The 18,692-nt window shown below is 37.5% G+C and overlaps 4 protein-coding genes across 4 annotated transcripts; 3 read left to right on the plus strand and 1 right to left on the minus strand.

The window, feature by feature from the left end:
- Window positions 1–1,977: 1,977 nt before the first annotated feature.
- On the minus strand, window positions 1,978–4,497 carry EV154DRAFT_492805 (Not1 N-terminal domain, CCR4-Not complex component-domain-containing protein). Its single transcript, XM_051599721.1, has 9 exons — window positions 4,395–4,497; window positions 3,770–4,341; window positions 3,673–3,720; window positions 3,399–3,612; window positions 3,165–3,347; window positions 2,932–3,110; window positions 2,763–2,871; window positions 2,624–2,708; window positions 1,978–2,563 (listed from the first exon to the last, which is right to left on the minus strand). Exons 1-9 carry the CDS (start codon window positions 4,414–4,416, stop codon window positions 2,206–2,208), a joined length of 1,770 nt encoding a protein of 589 aa, XP_051462669.1. The 5' UTR covers window positions 4,417–4,497; the 3' UTR covers window positions 1,978–2,205.
- Window positions 4,498–5,460: 963 nt separating this feature from the next.
- On the plus strand, window positions 5,461–10,553 carry EV154DRAFT_598536 (P-loop containing nucleoside triphosphate hydrolase protein). The gene is made up of 3 exons (XM_051607054.1): window positions 5,461–6,626; window positions 6,677–7,244; window positions 7,304–10,553. The coding sequence occupies exons 1-3, from the start codon at window positions 5,579–5,581 to the stop codon at window positions 10,458–10,460; spliced, it is 4,773 nt and encodes a 1,590-aa protein (XP_051462670.1). The 5' UTR covers window positions 5,461–5,578; the 3' UTR covers window positions 10,461–10,553.
- A 1,465-nt stretch (window positions 10,554–12,018) lies between these two features.
- Window positions 12,019–17,014, plus strand: EV154DRAFT_492807 (P-loop containing nucleoside triphosphate hydrolase protein). Its single transcript, XM_051599722.1, has 3 exons — window positions 12,019–13,132; window positions 13,184–13,751; window positions 13,810–17,014. The coding sequence occupies exons 1-3, from the start codon at window positions 12,085–12,087 to the stop codon at window positions 16,964–16,966; spliced, it is 4,773 nt and encodes a 1,590-aa protein (XP_051462671.1). The 5' UTR covers window positions 12,019–12,084; the 3' UTR covers window positions 16,967–17,014.
- A 110-nt stretch (window positions 17,015–17,124) lies between these two features.
- Window positions 17,125–17,637, plus strand: EV154DRAFT_492808 (uncharacterized protein). The gene is made up of 2 exons (XM_051599723.1): window positions 17,125–17,334; window positions 17,393–17,637. The coding sequence occupies exons 1-2, from the start codon at window positions 17,189–17,191 to the stop codon at window positions 17,592–17,594; spliced, it is 348 nt and encodes a 115-aa protein (XP_051462672.1). The 5' UTR covers window positions 17,125–17,188; the 3' UTR covers window positions 17,595–17,637.
- The last annotated feature ends 1,055 nt before the right edge of the window (window positions 17,638–18,692 follow it).

The raw sequence follows: 18,692 nt of genomic DNA on the forward strand, positions 1-18,692 counted from the left end.
AATTCAGACAAGCTTAGTCTTTTTTAGACGAATTAAATTAATATTAAGCAATACTCAAATTATTAAACACCGTACCCATAAAAATCTAAATCTCTAAGAGAAACCATTTTCAATGTGAGGATATATGGAATGATAGTACATGAAGAATGGCAAAAAAGTAACTACCCGTAATTAAAAAAATGGGTGTCACTTTACCAAAATTAACAGAGCTCTGCCAAAAATAACTGTGTTAACAGGTTAAATCAAAGTGACTTAACAAATCATCATACTTTCCTCCAAAAAATTAGAATAGGGTTTTTTCATAATGTTGAATAACCAGTAAGGTATGTTGGTTGAGCAATGAAATGTTATTATTGTTGATACAATAAAAATGGTATACTTTTTGTATAATACAATAAGTTGTAGGATTTGTTTTGTTTTACTAACATTTACTGAACGCTTTTCTTAGGGACAGCCAAAGTGTACGTAGCCACAGCCTAAGATACGTCATTAGAACTGGAAACAAGAATATAAATATCGTCACTCTTTCGCCTTTAAGCTCGTTTGATCTTAATTTTACGCAGAATTATTAAGGTAAAGGCCAAATGAGAAGCTGAAAGTAAGCTATAACACACCATATGCTGGTTGTATAAATTGTAATTAAGTAAGATGATATGTTATATTGACCTCTTGGTGTCTATTAAAGTGTCATAATCCAACATTACAACTATGCGCACCCTAGCTGTTCCTAAGAGACCCGATTAGTATGCTTAGGCTCAACAACATACAACTTATTTACCTGAACCAATTTTTTCTAAAAATCACTGGTATGGTTCCTAAAACTTATTTTCTTAAAAATTAATACAGATGGAAACGTCTACAAAGGCATTATAACAAGGAGAGGCGCCTTCTGTCTTTTCCCAGAGTTATAGCCTAAATTTATCTAAAAAATCTCAAGCCATGAAAAATTAAAAGATTTGCTATATAAGTTATGACCCAAACTTACCAACCTAATTCAAAATAGTTATTTTTGGTACCTCGGCTGAATATCTTGACATTAAAGCGTTTACTTTATTACAATTCTCAAAATAGTCAAATAAAAGTGCTGTTTCGCACAATGCTGACGACATACACTTACTTACTAGCTCACTATTAATCAACGTAGACTTTAATTTTTTTTTAATCAGCTTTATTACAGACGTGATTATATCAGTAATGCTTCATTTGTTATTGTTAAAAAGTTTATGCCCATTTTTAATTCTTTGAATGAAGTTAGTTTTATAAAAACCCAAAGCATCAATGAGATGTATATTTGTGTCATTTACCACGATAATCACTTACGACATTCTAAACTTTTTATGTCTACATAATTAATGCAAAATCACAGATCAGAAAGTAACATATTTTCAATGAATTGTAACTATTCTCTGCCATATATATTTTTTTTACGGATATAATCTTTGTATGGGTACCAGATATCTAAAACGCGAGTAGTAGGATAAATATGTCTTTTAGTTTTTTTATAAAAATAATTATCGTCAATATTTATAAATTAAGCCAACCCATCAAAGAGCGCCTTACTGGGGTAGAGCGACAGTTGTAAATCAAACCTGCGAAGTCGATTGCCACAAGTGTAATGGGTCTTTTAGGTACATCCTGGCTGCGCGTAGGGGTAATGCAAGATATGATACCTCAATTGACACCAAGAGGCAATACATATAACTTATCGCCTTAAACTAAGTGCAAATTTAATACTCATAATGTTTGAGTCTTTTCTTGCAGTGGAAACATCCGCAAATGCCCATATATTTATATACAAGCAATAGCAAAATTGGTAAATGATCGTTTACCAGTGTTTCAGTAGTAAGTTATTATGTACCATGTTCCATAAAAAAGTGTTAAGAATACAAAGAAGTATAAACTTTTGCTTCATATTTACACAAAATCCTACATTTATCAATTCACACTGATATATCACTGGATTCTTTAATATTATTTCAGGCATCTCGTCTCGACGCTCGTAAAATGATTAGTTAGTAAAGAACAATATTAAACATATTAATGGGTGGCGTTTTAATAAAGAACATCGACAGCGTCAAAACACGAGAAATGATCTTTTACCGGAAAATAAATCGGAAAAGGCTCATAAAAGCTGAGAAGCTGTATATTAGAATGATTTCTTTTTATGAAAAAGAAAAAATAATACAATATGAAATAAATATATGATTATGCATCTTCCAGATAACGATATTCAAATCTAAATTCGGTCTTTTTTCTTTGACACCAAGCACCTTCATAATCAAAATATATATAGGTCCCTTGTTCATATTCATCAGTGATGGTTTTTGGTTCTTCATGCCTTTGGAACCAGGTCAAATATTTCTTATGAAATCGCCAAGATTGTTTTTTCAATTCTTTTGCAGCCAAATACTGTTGGTATGTACCTTGTTGGTAGTAAAATATAAAAAATAATGCATCCATGTCAAACTTTTCAAAAAGACTTGGATTATCAAAAATTGCCAATGGCTGTTGAGGATAGTATGCCGGTGTTAGTTGGGGAGTTTGGGCTTGATACACTTTTGGCCTAAAGAAACAGACATATTCTTAAGAAATTATCTTCAAGTCATTATATACTAGAATATACCTTTCAGAGTCTATCAGGTCTGGAACAAATTGCAAACTTGCATCTAACATCCGATTAGTGTAATGGGTATCCTCATTACCGACAGCTAATCGCATGTTTGTATCAGTACCATATTAAGCGACAGCGTTTGTTTGCCTACCTTTATTTTTGATTGCTTCGAACGATGAAGCAAGATCAGCCAACGATGTCGGTAGTCTTGATTCAGCTTCTGCTCCCTGTTGCTGGGATAATGATGTATCCAATGGAAGCTATTCATACAAAGAGCTATTAGTTAGGTGGCGAATAAATTGATTTATTCCATTTCTTACGGCTTTAGCAAATCCAGATAGGTTGTTTACTTGCGCACCAGGCGCCGAAGAAGACATCGCCCTTTGCGCTTTATTGGTTTCCATCGAAGCGTTTTCTAACGGTGGTGTCGATTTGGCTTGGTCCACAATTTTGATCGGTTCTGCCCAGGCTGATGGCACAGCAACTCGCGTCGATTGCACTAAAAACTACAAATCAATATGCCACTGAGATACATACACATCTTTACTCTTACCTTTTTCTTTTATGGATGTCGGACTGTTCAACCCTGGTGCTTGATAACTTTTTAAAGTTGCTGATACAGAAATAGGTGTTGCGTTTGGTGTTGTTTCTGTTGTATTGCTAGAGCTTTCCGGGGATTTAAGCGGCGGCACACTTGTTAGTGTTTTCACTGGACTACCTGATATTGTTGATTTTGCTATAAAATGAAATTAATCAACCAGAACGATACAAAATAATAAAGTCTTACAGCTAGCTGGACTGCCTGATGTTACTGTTTTGTTATTTGTCCTTGTAGATGATGATAGCGACGAGACATCATCCAAAGCATCTTTCTCCTTTGATTTCTTAGACTTCTCTTCCTCATTCGTGTAGTGCTCCTCTATACCCACATTGTACATTTCTTCTTCTTCTTCAAGATTCAGGTCGTCATACACTAGCTCGTCCTCCTCAAAATCTGGTTCCTATTACGTCTTAGAGGTTAAAAAAAGAAGAAACCAAATATAAGACAATGTTTGTAATACCTGATTGCAGTCAATATAATACTGGACATCATCTTGGATTGCAACAACCTAATAATTGTTATTATACTGCACGGTTTTATACTTGAATAAAGCTAACCTGATCAGTTGAAAGTTGATCATTTTCCAGCAGTCGTAAGATAAGTTCCAATCGATTGATATGCCATCGATCCCTCTCGATAAAATGTTCCAAATCACCTGCTCTCTCCAATTTTGCATGATCTTTCTTTCCCTTTCTGGTAGTTCCTTGTAAATTTTCTAGTTCTGCCTCAGCCATTTCGATTTGTTGTGATAATTCATCGACTGTATTTGAAATCCAATCACACGCGTTTGCTTTCTCCTTTTCTTTGGGGTCCATTCTTTCTCTTTGCAGCAATCCCTCTTTTGAAAAGGCTTTTGTCTTCATTTCACGTTCAACATTTTTGAATCTTTCCATTTCAGTTTCTATCAGCTTACGATTATCTAATAATGTCGTCTTGTCTTTAATCTCATTTGAAGATAGCCAAGTCTTTATTTGATCACGCAAACGTTGGAGTTTCTTAATTTCCTTTTTTAAATCTTGCTCATACTTTTCTTTTTGATTCGGATTGGCCGTTGACTGAATCTTTTCATAAATGGTTTCAAAGGTATCAACGCCTTCGCTCACTTTCTTCAAGACCCGGTCGATCTCGGCTGGTATAAAATAAGGTCAGGAAAAAAAAAAGAGGGTGTTAATTTTCTTTTACCCTGTAGTTTTTTCATTGACATTGTAAAATATAATGCTATTTATCGTTGTGCTTTCTATCTTCCGTCTTGGTATTGCCAAAGAATGAAGAAAACAAAAATAAATAAGTAATGAGACGAGCTGCTTTTTTTCCCTGATATGGCCGTCCGTGACGTCGCGTACTCTGATCACGTGGCCATATTTCCGGTGAAAGAAAGGCAGTAATGTGCACACACGATGGTCATATTCATTAATAGGTAGCAATGAATTGAGAACGGAAATGCGGAATCTTACGTGTAAATGATGTTCTGTGGTTTCCTAAATTTTAATTAGCTGACACTGATTTGTTTTATAGCGAATCTTATAAAATATTACAAGCATTGATTAATAACCATGGCAATAATCCAGTGGCAGAACGTTGTAAATTATTTTTAAAAGCTATCGATTTTTATTGTAAAAACAAAGACAAATAGAAAATTTACAACGTAATAGAGTTTTATTGCTGTCTCGAGGTTCTTTAAAAACTTGTAAGAATAAATCAATGAACTCTACTTAGATATGTAACTTGTATCACAAGACCGTAGGCTTGTAACGCAAAAAATGATAGATAAAGGTAATTGCGAGTGCACTTTTGTAAACATAATAATTTATTGATCAACACTCACTAAAAAGCGTTTCAAATAATTGAATATGTACGACGCTGGGTATAAACCAAAATGGAATGAGGATAATCCGCAGCAACATATACAAATAAACAATTTACAAGCAAATAATCCATTATTACCACACATATATGAAATATGACTCACATTCGTTCTGTGGTTTAAGTGCCATTGTAAGGTACGCAATAGTATCTTTTGACAGTCTATATTAATTGTTTACCCAGGCTTACAAACCGCTTTATAATTATGGTAAAAATGAACCTAAATATCGTACTTATGCTTTACATCAACTTTATTATTTTCTTCTACCAAAAACTGTATAGTATGTATTACATTTCTAGTATGTTTGTCATAGAAGAAGATCTATTCGGTTACAAGCAAAGCGTTTCTCTTGTGTTTAACGTGGTCGTAAGCGGTCATTCAAATCCTAACTAAACCGCAGCAATTATTGTTCCTTCTGTCTTTGAAAACGAAAACTTTGTAAAAGGTAGAAATCGCTCGATTTGTCTTTCTCTTGACTAAATTACTTTCAATTCATACAACCATGGAAATTCTACCGAGTGTAACCTGGGTCTCGGTTAGTCTACCAGTTGTAGCGAGTGTAAGCGCCGTTGCATTGTCTATCCAGCGTGGCCTTTATCACAAACGTCAGCAACAAGAAGAAGGTGGTATTTCCCTATCGACTGACGGACGGCTGCCTCTTCGAACCGATTCTAAAAGGGATTTAAGCGTTCCCTTTGATGACACAAATCGTATTACACGTATTACGTACTGCACCTTGCTACTAGCTACATTGTCTGCAATGGATCTGTATGCTAATGTTACTCATGTCAAGAACGATCCTAACAATGTTCACCTGATCGCTTCTTCTACAGGTATCTTCATATCATGGCTTTATGCTTTTGTTCTTGCAATAACCTCTCGTCATTATCGTCTACCCAATGAATGGGGTTGGGTATTGAATGTTCACCTCTGCATCTTCTATACCATTGCATTTTGTTTTTCTGTCTATCAATTCTGTCTAGATGTAATTATCGGGTCCCCACAGATGCCATGGTTGGAATCATTGTCACTATTATTACCTGTATTATTAGGATTTGATTTGGTTTATGTTACTGCGACTATGAAACAAGGCCCGCCATTTTTGGACGAAAAAGATCGTCCGGTGTGTAACATAAACGTTGATTCAATCTTTGGTAAATTGTCCTTTAATTGGGTTACAAATGTAGTTCGTGTTGTCTCCAAGAAGAAAGGCGAAATGACGGACCAGGATTTACCTGTTTTGACCCCTGAGTTTCGCGCACATAATATATTCTATATCTTTGGCGCTTCGCGGGGAAAAGGCTCACTTTTATATCGCTTACTTAAGGCCAATGCCGCGGATATAGTCATTCAAGTATCTTTAGCTATTATTGCTTCGTTTTTGTACTATGCTCCCGCTTTCTTCATGAATCGCTTGCTCCAACTCCTTCAAGATGTTAGTAATGGTGTGTATTATGAAGATGCTATGATGTACGGGACCTTAATTGTGATTGGTATGGGCGTGTCTATTGTTATTCTGGGTATTATCACTGGTCAACTCTGGTATCATGGTAAGTAATGAACACCTGCTATGATTTGATAGTCTAATAAATATAATTAGCTTCCTGCTCTCTTCAAACTCGCGTGAGAACCATGTTAAACGTTGAAGTGTACCAAAAATCCCTTCGTCGTCGCGATCTTTCTGTTGCTTCTTCTGAAAAGGCTGATGATAAAGAATCCAAAGATACTGATAAAAAGGAGGACGAGGACTCATTAGCTTCTACTGGTGCTATTATCAATTTAATGGGTACTGATGCCAGTCGTATTGCTGATTTCGCTGCCGTTTGGTTTGCTATTATTTCTGCTCCTCTTGAACTCATCACGGGATTCTACTTTCTATACCAACTCATGGGCGTTTCTTGTTTTTATGGCTTACTGATCATGATTGTCATTTTACCCATTAACCATTTTAATGCTAAGATTTTTTCAAAAACTCAAGATCGTTTGATGGAAGCCCGTGATAAACGTGTTTCGCTTATGAATGAAGTCCTTTTGGGCATTCGTCAAATTAAGTTCTTTGCCTGGGAAAAAAAATGGGAAGAGCGTATTATGGAAGCAAGAAATCTCGAACTCCATCAGTTGAGTATTACATATGTTAATGGTGTATTTTTCTCTCTGGTCTGGCAAGGGTAAGCCCTATTATAAATTATGCAACAAGCTTAAAATTGACATTTCTTCCTTTTTCTAGCGCACCTATATTAGTAACACTTGTTTCATTTTTTGCTTTTACAAAGATTCAAGGATACGAATTAAATGCACCTATTGCATTTACTGCCATTAGTATATTTGCTGAGCTTCGTTATGCACTAAATGTTATTCCTGAAACACTAATCGATAGTATACAAGCGCTCTCCAGTTTAAAACGTATTACAAAGTTTTTAGAAGAAGATGAAATTGATCCCGTTCTTCCTGGAGACAATCAAGCCTCTGTTAAGATTGGATTTGAAAATGCTACTATTGGTTGGAAGAAACCACTTCCAAATCAAAGCACTGCTGACGAAGAAGCAAGTTTTATTCTTAAAAATATTGTAGCCGAGTTCCCTAACAACGAGCTTAGTTTGGTCAGTGGTTCTACTGGTTCCGGAAAGACCTTAATGCTTCTTGGTCTACTGGGTGAAGCTATCTTGTTAGACGGTAAGATTTCTTGCCCTCGTGTACCTCTTGCCGATACTATCTTTTCTGAATTCGGGCCTATTTCTGAAGATATCAACTCGGATGAATGGATTTTGGATCGCTCCTTGGCCTATGTGTCTCAAACTCCCTGGTTACAAAACGCATCCATTCGTGACAACATTTTGTTTGGATTTCCCTACATTGAATCACGTTATAACAATACTTTGACTGCCTGTGCTCTTGATAAAGATCTGAGTATTTTTGAAGACGGTGACGGCACTGAAATTGGTGAGAAGGGTATCACTCTCTCTGGTGGTCAAAAGGCGCGAGTTGCATTAGCCAGAGCTGTTTACTCTCGTGCCAAAAATGTTTTGATGGATGATGTTTTGAGTGCTGTAGATGCACATACTGCTAAACATTTATATGACAACTGTTTGATGGGACCTCTCATGAGAAATCGTACTCGAATTCTTGTTACACATCATATCAAGCTTTGCATTAAAGGTTGTAGCTTTTTGGTTCATATTGATAATGGTCGTGCTGGTGTGGTTGGGTCGCCTGAAGAGTTGCGTCAATCTGGTGCTTTGCAAAAGATCATCGAAGAGGATAATGAATTTGAAGACGATCAAGATGCTTCTGAAGAAGCCGCCATTGAAAATATTGACAACTCTTCAACCACTACCGTCGCTTCCGGAACTGACACTAATACAAAGAAAGATCAGAAGGCAGCCCGTGTACTAGTTGAAGATGAAACGCGTGCTTCTGGAGCAGTTAAATTTAGATTATACAAAATTTATTTCTCAATGGTTGGTAATGCTGGCTTTTGGCTTGTCATGACTCTTTTTGTCATTGGCGCCCGTTCCTTGGAAATTGGAGAGAGTTGGTGGATCAAGATTTGGGCTCAATCTTACACAAACAACCCAAATGATAATACCACAATTTCTGCTTTTAACGCTGGTTTAGGTGCTCGTACTCATGACCTCGGCATGATGATGATGCCTGACTTTTCGCAGACTTCGGTGGTCACTGCTTTGAATAATGGAACCTCTCACACATCTTCCGACGGAGTTAATCATCTGAACTATTATTTGAGTATATACTGTCTAATTACTTGTGGAAACGTTATTGTTGGCTCCCTACGATATGCTTTGATGTACTGGGGTGCTCTCAAAGCAAACCGTCAATTATATGGGTCTCTTCTTCATCGGGTATTCCGTGCTCCTCTTCGTTTCTTTGATACAACCCCCACAGGTCGTATTTTGAACAGATTTGCCAAGGATTTTGAAGCTGTCGACTCCAAGATTCCCAGCGATTTCATGCTCTTTGTTGTTCAATGGTTTATGATTATTACAACTGCTATTACAGTATGCGTTGTTATGCCAGCCCTTTTTATTCCAATGTTTGTTATTGCAGCAATCAATATATTCGTTGGGTTGGAGTATGTTAAAAGCTCCCGTGAGTTTAAGCGTTTGGATTCTGTAACAAGATCACCTATATTCTCCAATTTCACTGAGACCATTTCTGGTGTTGCTACCATTCGTGCTTTTGGTGCATCTCAACAGTTTCTTCAGGTTATGATGGAGTGCATCGATGCCAATGTCCGTCCCTTTGTATACTCTTGGACTGTTAATCGATGGGTTAGTGTCCGATACTCGATGACTTCTGCTGTAGTCAACTTTAGTGCTTGCGCAATTGTGCTTTATAACATGGACAAAATAGACGTAGCCTTAGCAGGCTTTGCTTTGAGTTTTGTACTGTTGTTTACTGATAATATGTTCTGGGGTATCCGCCAATACACTGGGTTGGAAATGAGTTTCAACGCCATCGAACGTATTGTTGAATTTATGGAAATGGATCAAGAAGCTGCTGCTATATCTAGTTTTAGACCCCCACCTCAATGGCCTACCCAAGGTGAGATTGAAGTGAAGGATTTGGAAGTGAGATACGCTGCCGATTTGGATCCCGTCTTGAAAGGTCTTACATTCTCTGTCAAGCCTCAGGAAAAGATTGGTATTGTAGGTAGAACGGGTAGTGGTAAATCTACACTTGCATTATCGTTTTTCCGTTTTGTGGAAGCTTCACAAGGTTCCATTACTATTGACAATATAGATATTAAAGATCTTGGTACAGAAGATCTCCGTTCCAATTTGACCATTATTCCTCAAGATCCTACCTTGTTTTCTGGCACACTTCGCTCAAATATGGATCCATTCCAGGAATTCCAGGACGAAGATATTATTGCGGCGCTCCAACGAGTTCATCTGGTTCCAAGCAGTGCTAATAGTAGTATCCAGAGTTTCAACAGTGGAGAAGAGGTCAATGCCAATGTATTCAAAGATCTCGATACAAACGTCAGCGAAGGTGGCAAAAACTTTTCTCAAGGTCAACGTCAATTATTATGTCTCGGCCGTGCACTTTTGAAAAGTAGTCGCGTTGTCTTGATGGACGAGGCTACTGCAAGCGTCGATTTCGAGACAGACAAGGCAATTCAAAAAACGATTACCACCGAGTTTTCTGATAGTACAATTTTGTGTATTGCTCATCGTTTACATACGGTGATTGAATATGATCGTATTTTGCTATTGGATCAAGGACGTATTATTGAATTTGATAATCCTTTGACATTGATCAACAATCCCGAGTCATCATTTTACAAAATGTGTCGTAATTCTGGTGAATTTGATAGCTTATTAGAACTTGCTAAATCAAAACATCAACTTGTTGAAGTATAGAATATTATCCCTATCTATCAACCCCCTTGCATCCAGGACTATTATCATAAAGAGAATAGTAGTTAATAATAAAAATACTTTATTAATAATTAATTTAATTACAATTGTTAAGTATTGAAACAAACTAATTTCTTCCCCTGATATGGTCGTCCTTGGCGTCGCGTACTCTAAATACGTGATCATGTTTCCGGTGAAAGAAAGGCAGTACTGTGTACACGTGATGGTCATGTTCATTGATAGCTAGTATTGAAATGAGAACGGAAATCCGCAATCCAATATTTTTATGGTCCTTTTGTGAGAAAAGGACCAAAAAGCAGTCAAAAATTTGGACATTTGAGGTTAAAAGGACCAAAGAAGAAGAAAAAGGTAATGTAACAATATTCTAGTCTGGAGGTTATTTGAAAACTTAATGTAGGAATTAATCAATAAACCCTATTAATATTACAGGTCTCTTAGGGACAGCCATTTTTCTTAGGGACAGCCAGGGTGCGCGTAGTCGTAATGTTGGGACTATGATACTTTTATAGACATCAAGAGGTCAATATGACTTAAAAACTTGAAATATATACACATTTATTACAACCAACATAGTGTAAACCAGTATATGTGTTATACAGCTTACTTTCAGCTTCTTGTTTGGACTTTAACTTAATATTTCTGCGTAAGATTAAGATCAAACGAGCTCAAAGGCGAAATAGTGATGATAGAATTGTCAAAATAAGTACAAATAGTTTAATATACATTTATTCCTAATTTTTACATTGTTTTGATTGTATATCCTTGTTCCCAGGGCTACAGAACATCCAAATTTAACAGATTTTACGTTGCGACTACGTGCACTTTGGCTGTCCCCAAGGAAAATTTGGCTGTCCCTAAGAAAAGCGTTAATATTATAGCATTGCCACCATAATACAAGGCTTGTAACACAAAATATGACGATGAAGGTAACTATAAGCTATCTATAATAGTATTAAAACTCTTTACCCAAAATTTAATGGTTCAACGCTCATTATAGAGCATTTCTAACAGTTGATTCCGTTCGACGAATAAATTAACCGGGTACAAACGAACTATATAAAGGGATGATAATAACTCGCAACAGCATTTATACAAATAAACAATTTATAACCAAACAATACGCTATTACCGTACATCTATTGATCATGACTCATACTCTTTCGGTATTGTAAACTACTCAATAGAATCTTCTGACATTTTTTAATAATTGATTAACTACCCAAAGGTTTACAAACCGTTTTCTATTTACAATAACTATGGCCGTAACTACTGTACTTAAGCCTTACATCAGCTTTAATATTCTTCTACTCATTGAACTGAATATTATGTATATAAGTTTGAGTATATCTGTCATAACAGAAGGTTTATGAGGTTACAAGCAAAGCTTTTATTCTGGTATGGAGTATGATGACTCTTGAATATTAGTGTGATCCAAGGCAGTCACATAGAATTGTTTTTGGTTACAAGCAAAGCGTTGTTTCTCATGTGTTCAAAGTAGTGGTAGGCGGTAAATTAATTTCTAGCTGAACCGCAGCAATAATTGTAAAAGGTGGAAATCGTTAAAGTTGTCTTTCTCTTATCTAAATTACTTTCAATTCATACAACCATGGAAATTCTACCGAGTGTAACCTGGGTCTCGGTTAGTCTACCAGTTGTAGCGAGTGTAAGCGCCATTGCATTGTCTATCCAGCGTGGCCTTTATCACAAACGTCAGCAACAAGAAGAAGGTGGTATTTCCCTATCGACTGACGGACGGCTGCCTCCTCGAACCGATTCTAAAAGGGATTTAAGCGATCCCTTTGATGACACAAATCGTATTACACGTATTACGTACTGCACCTTGCTACTAGCTACATTGTCTGCAATGGATCTCTATGTTTATGTTACTAACACCGAGAAGGATCCAGACAGTGTTCACCTGATTACTTCTTCTACAGGTGTCTTCATATCATGGCTTTATGCTTTTGTTCTTGCAATAACCTCTCGTCATTATCGTCTACCCAATGAATGGGGTTGGGTATTGAATGTTCACCTCTGCATCTTCTATACCATTGCATTTTGTTTTTCTGTCTATCAATTCTGTCTAGATGTAATTATCGGGTTCCCACAGATGCCATGGTTGGAATCATTGTCACTATTATTACCTGTATTATTAGGATTTGATTTGGTTTATGTTACTGCGACTATGAAACAAGGCCCGCCATTTTTAGACGAAAAAGATCGTCCGGTGTGTAACATAAACGTCGATTCAATCTTTGGTAAATTGTCCTTTAATTGGGTTACAAATGTAGTTCGTGTTGTCTCCAAGAAGAAAGGCGAAATGACAGACCAGGATTTACCTGTTTTGACCCCTGAGTTTCGCGCACATAATATATTCTATATCTTTGGCGCTTCGCGGGAAAAAGGCTCGCTTTTATATCGCTTACTTAAGGCCAATGCCGCGGATATAGCCATTCAATTATCATTAGCAGTTATTGCTTCATTTTTGTTCTTTGCCCCGCCTTTTTTTATGAATCGTATGCTCCAACTCCTTCAAGACGCTAGTAATGGCGTGTATTATGAAGATGCTATGATATATGGAACAATGATTGTAATTGGTATGGGCGCGTCGATTGCTATTCTGGGTACTGTCGCTGGTCAGCTCTGGTATTTTGGTAAGCAATAAAATATATAACTTACTGTGGTAATCTAATTATGATAATCAGCCTCTTCTTCTCTTCAAATTCGCGTGAGAACCATGTTAAATGTTGAAGTGTACCAAAAATCCCTTCGTCGTCGCGATCTTTCTGTTGCTTCTTCTGAAAAGGCTGACGATAAGGAAACTAGAGATACCAATGAAAAGAAGGACGAGAATTCATTAGCTTCTACTGGTGCTATTATCAATTTAATGGGTACTGATGCCAGTCGTATAGCTGATTTCGCTGCCATTTGGTTTGGTATCGTTTCTGCTCCTCTTGAACTCGTCACGGGATTCTACTTTCTATACCAACTCATGGGCGTTTCTTGTTTTTATGGCTTACTGATCATGATTGTCATTTTACCCATTAACCATTTTAACGCTAAGATTTTTTCAAAAACTCAAGATCGTTTAATGGAGGCCCGTGATAAACGTGTTTCGCTTATGAATGAAGTTCTTCAGGGCATTCGTCAAATTAAGTTTTTTGCTTGGGAAACAAAATGGGAAGAACGTATCATGGAAGCAAGAAATCTCGAACTCCATCAATTGAGTATCACTTATATTAATGGTGTGCTTTTTGCTTTTGTCTGGCAAGGGTAATCTCTACTTGAAATTTTGTAGTAATACTCAAATCTGACTTTTTTCTGCTTCTAGTGCACCTATACTAGTAACTCTTGTTTCATTTATTGCTTACACAAAAATTCAAGGACATGAATTAAATGCACCTATTGCATTTACTGCCATCAGTATATTCACTGAGCTCAGATTTGCCCTCAACATTATTCCAGAAACGGTAATTGATAGTATACAAGCATTCTCTAGTTTAAAACGTATTACAAAGTTCTTGGACGAGGATGAAATTGATCCCGTTCTCCCTGGAGACAATCAAGCCTCTGTTAAGATTGGATTTAAAAATGCTACTATTGGTTGGAAGAAACCACTTCCAAATCAAAGCACTGCTGACGAAGAAGCAAGTTTTATTCTTAAAGATATTGTAGCCGAGTTCCCTAACAACGAGCTTAGTTTGGTCAGTGGTTCTACTGGTTCCGGAAAGACCTTAATGCTTCTTGGTCTGCTGGGTGAAGCCATCTTGGTAGACGGTAAAATTTCTTGCCCTCGTGTACCTTTTGCCGATACTATCTTTTCTGAATTCGGGCCTATTTCTGAAGATATCAACTCGGATGACTGGATTTTGGATCGCTCCTTGGCCTATGTGTCTCAAACTCCCTGGTTACAAAACGCATCTATTCGTGACAACATTTTGTTTGGATTACCCTACATTGAATCGCGTTATAACGATACTTTAACCGCCTGTGCTCTTGATAAAGATCTGAGTATTTTTGAAGACGGTGACGGCACTGAAATTGGTGAGAAGGGTATCACTCTCTCTGGTGGTCAAAAGGCGCGAGTCGCTTTGGCCAGAGCAGTTTATTCTCGTGCCCAAAATGTTTTGATGGATGATGTTTTGAGTGCTGTAGATGCACATACTGCTAAACATTTATATGACAACTGTTTGATGGGACCTCTCATGAGAAATCGTACTCGAATTCTTGTTACACATCATATCAAGCTTTGCATTAAAGGTTGTAGCTTTTTGGTTCATATTGATAATGGTCGTGCTGGTGTGGTTGGGTCGCCTGAAGAGTTGCGTCAATCTGGTGCTTTACAAAAGATCATCGAAGAGGATAATGGATTTGAAGACGATCAAGATGCTTCTGAAGAAGCCGCCATTGAAAATATTGACAACTCTTCAACCACTACCGTCGCTTCCGGAACTGACACTAATACAAAGAAAGATCAGAAGGCAGCCCGTGTACTAGTTGAAGATGAAACGCGTGCTTCTGGAGCAGTTAAATTTAGATTATACAAAATTTATTTCTCAATGGTTGGTAATGCTGGCTTTTGGCTTGTCATGACTCTTTTTGTCATTGGCGCCCGTTCCTTGGAAATTGGAGAGAGTTGGTGGATCAAGATTTGGGCTCAATCTTACACAAACAACCCAAATGATAATACCACAATTTCTGCTTTTAACGCTGGTTTAGGTGCTCGTACTCATGACCTCGGCATGATGATGATGCCTGACTTTTCGCAGACTTCGGTGGTCACTGCTTTGAATAATGGAACCTCTCACACATCTTCCGACGGAGTTAATCATCTGAACTATTATTTGAGTATATACTGTCTAATTACTTGTGGAAACGTTATTGTTGGCGCCTTACGATTTGCTTTGATGTACTGGGGTGCTCTCAAAGCAAACCGTCAATTATATGGGTCTCTTCTTCATCGGGTATTCCGTGCTCCTCTTCGTTTCTTTGATACAACCCCCACGGGTCGTATTTTAAACAGATTTTCCAAGGATTTCGAAGCTGTTGATTCCAAAATTCCCAACGATTTTATGGCCTTTGTTATTCAATGGTTCATGATTATCACAACTACTGTTACAGTATGTATTATTATGCCGACTCTGTCTGTTCCAATGTTTTGTATTGCTGCAATCAATGTATTCGTCGGGCTGGATTACGTCAAAAGCTCCCGTGAGTTTAAACGTTTGGATTCTGTAACAAGATCACCTTTATTTTCCAATTTTGCAGAGACAATTTCTGGTGTTGCTACTATTCGTGCTTTTGGTGTATCTCAACAGTTTCTACAGGTTATGATGGAGTGCATCGATGCCAATGTTCGTCCCTTTGTATATGCTTGGACAGTCAATCGATGGGTTAGTGTCCGGTATTATATGACTTCTGCTGTCGTTAACTTTAGTGCTTGTGCAATTGTACTTTATAACACGGACAAAATAGACGTAGCCTTAGCAGGCTTTGGTTTAAGTTTTGTACTGTTGTTTACTGATAATATGTTCTGGAGTATCCGCCAATACACTGGGTTAGAAATGAGTTTCAACGCCGTCGAACGTATTGTTGAATTTATGGAAATGGATCAAGAAGCTGCTGCTATTTCCAGTTTTAGACCCCCACCTCAATGGCCTACTCGAGGTGAGATTAAAGTGAAGGATTTGGAAGTGAGATACGCTGCCGATTTGGATCCCGTCTTGAAAGGTCTTACATTCTCTATCAAGCCTCAGGAAAAAATCGGTATTGTAGGTAGAACGGGTAGTGGTAAATCTACACTTGCATTATCGTTTTTCCGTTTTGTGGAAGCTTCACAAGGTTCTATTACAATTGACAATATAGACATCAAAGATCTTGGTACAGAAGATCTCCGCTCCAATTTGACCATTATTCCTCAAGATCCTACCTTGTTCTCTGGCACACTTCGCTCAAATATGGATCCATTCCACGAATTCCAGGACGAAGATATCATTGCGGCGCTCCAAAGAGTTCATCTGGTTCCAAGCAGTGCTAATAGTAGTATCCAGAGTTTCAACAGTGGAGAAGAGGTCAATGCCAATGTATTCAAAGATCTCGATACAAACGTCAGCGAAGGTGGCAAAAACTTTTCTCAAGGTCAACGTCAATTGTTATGTCTCGGCCGTGCACTTTTGAAAAGTAGTCGCGTTGTCTTGATGGATGAGGCTACTGCAAGCGTCGATTTCGAGACAGACAAGGCAATTCAAAAAACGATTGCCACCGAGTTTTCTGATAGTACAATTTTGTGTATTGCTCATCGTTTACATACAGTGATTGAATATGATCGTATTTTGCTATTGAATCAAGGACGTATTCTTGAATTTGATAATCCTTTGACATTGATCAACAATCCCGAGTCATCATTTTACAAAATGTGTCGTAATTCTGGTGAATTTGATAGCTTATTAGAACTTGCTAAATCAAAACATCAACTTGTTGAAGTATAGAAAATTAATCCCATATATCAAAACCCCTGTATCTAGACCTCTTATCATGATTATAAAAGAAGACTTCGTAAATCATAATCATTAATTTAACAACAATCAAAAAGATTTGTTGAATAAGAACCAATCAATGCTGTGTAACGAGAGTAAGAGATCGCATAAACCTTGGTCTCAGGCTTATCCAAATGGTTTTCTTTTTTTTCCCATAACCCAAAACACAAACCAATGGATAGCACTGAAGAACACACCAAGGTTATTAAACAAAAAGACGCCCTTACCTTTTTGGACGACGTAAGAAGCGAGTTCCCTGACGATAACAACAAGGTCTATCAGGAATTTATTGCAATCATGGTAGATTTCAGAAACAAGGAGTAAGTAAAAAAGGTCATTGATTTTACAATGAGAAACAACTTTTAACTTGTTTTTTAGAATTGGAACAAAGCAAGTATTAGAAAGGACAATGCAATTGTTTATGGGACATCACTCTTTAATTCAAAATTTTCTACAATTTTTGCCACCTGGGCATGTATTACAGAAGCCTAAGGATCTTCACGATTCAACATGTATTGAGATTACCACACCCTCTGGCGATTTGATTATCGTAGATAGTACGCGTGGCATAGTCGAATAATAAAATATACCCTTTAGTCATGTAAACTCAACATTTATTAAAAAGAACGGGATTATATTTTTTTTTCTTAAAACATCGATTTATAAGATAGCAACCACATGGACTATCCTTTTGCTTAGTTCGTGCTATTATTTACTAGTGGTTTTTAAAAGAATAATGATATCAGTCCATGTAATTTATCAATCCGTTTTTTTTTTAATATACCTTTGATGTGGATGAAGCAGGTCGTACAGCAGAACTTCGCTTTCCGGACACGGTGGTACGACGTGAAACACCTGTTGTTGCTGTTGTCGTAGCTGCGGTTGTATCACTATCTGCTTTCTTATTCTGGCTTGCTACCGTAGGCGCTGTCAATCTTGATATAAAGCTTTTAGTAGATGAGCCTCGCTTTTTCGTCCTTTTCTCGCCTTCGTTCTCTTCTTCTTTTACGGCAGTAACCGGCTTTGCAGCTGCCATCGTAGCTACACGTGGCAAATTTTTGGACACTTTAGTAGGTGGTTTTTTAGGTGCGTCGCGGGTGACCGTCGTTTTTTTCTTTTCAGCAACGACAGCTGGTTCGTTTCTGATGGTGGCAGAAGGGCTCAACCTTGCAATACGTGTGGTGCCTGCACTGCTGTTGGCTGAATTAATCTTGTTACTGGTGGTACGAGTTCTTCCTATGGGTTCGCCGCTTTGAATCATGCAACCGTTCTGCCCTCTTTTAATACTAGGGGGTCTAATACGCGAACTAGATGGAATAATCGCCTCTTTTTTAACTTGTTTCTTGAGAGGCTTTTTTGTAGAATGACTGGCCTCTGTTGGCTTGGGTAAGCTCTTTTGGTCCTCATTGACATTCAAACCAGCAGAACTGGTTGTAGACACTGCTTGGTCTCTTTCAGCAGGCGGTGTGATTGTAATGGTTTCGGCATCAGAAATCATGGTATTATCAGAAGGGTTTTCATCTTGATTGTCAATTTTGATTGTATTGTCTGATGAGATGACATCTTCGTCTTTCAAAGAAGCATCAGGCGTAAGTTCAATGCAAGTCTTTAATTTGTCTTGCGAAATATCGGAGATTGCAGCATCAGCCTCTTTTAGGACACTACCTGCAGCATCGGA

The sequence above is a fragment of the Mucor mucedo genome (genome assembly GCF_025094135.1).
Source record: "Mucor mucedo strain NRRL 3635 chromosome Unknown EV154scaffold_6, whole genome shotgun sequence".
NCBI classification, from domain to species: domain Eukaryota; kingdom Fungi; phylum Mucoromycota; class Mucoromycetes; order Mucorales; family Mucoraceae; genus Mucor; species Mucor mucedo.

Bases quoted from the DNA above. Each gene is read 5' to 3' on its own strand.
- EV154DRAFT_492805 (XM_051599721.1), bottom strand. From the start codon at position 4,416: ATGTCAATGAAAAAACTACAGG. The intron at 4,342-4,394 runs GTAAAAGAAAAT...ATTTTATACCAG, and splicing joins GTCAATGAAAAAACTACAGG to CCGAGATCGACCGGGTCTTG. The intron at 2,564-2,623 runs GTATATTCTAGT...CTGTTTCTTTAG, and splicing joins GACCTGATAGACTCTGAAAG to GCCAAAAGTGTATCAAGCCC.
- EV154DRAFT_598536 (XM_051607054.1), top strand. From the start codon at position 5,579: ATGGAAATTCTACCGAGTGTAACCTGGGTCTCGGTTAGTCTACCAGTT. The intron at 6,627-6,676 runs GTAAGTAATGAA...AAATATAATTAG, and splicing joins TGGTCAACTCTGGTATCATG to CTTCCTGCTCTCTTCAAACT. The intron at 7,245-7,303 runs GTAAGCCCTATT...TCCTTTTTCTAG, and splicing joins TTCTCTCTGGTCTGGCAAGG to CGCACCTATATTAGTAACAC.
- EV154DRAFT_492807 (XM_051599722.1), top strand. From the start codon at position 12,085: ATGGAAATTCTACCGAGTGTAACCTGGGTCTCGGTTAGTCTACCAGTT. The intron at 13,133-13,183 runs GTAAGCAATAAA...TATGATAATCAG, and splicing joins TGGTCAGCTCTGGTATTTTG to CCTCTTCTTCTCTTCAAATT. The intron at 13,752-13,809 runs GTAATCTCTACT...TTCTGCTTCTAG, and splicing joins TTTGCTTTTGTCTGGCAAGG to TGCACCTATACTAGTAACTC.
- EV154DRAFT_492808 (XM_051599723.1), top strand. From the start codon at position 17,189: ATGGATAGCACTGAAGAACACACCAAGGTTATTAAACAAAAAGACGCC. The intron at 17,335-17,392 runs GTAAGTAAAAAA...CTTGTTTTTTAG, and splicing joins GTAGATTTCAGAAACAAGGA to AATTGGAACAAAGCAAGTAT.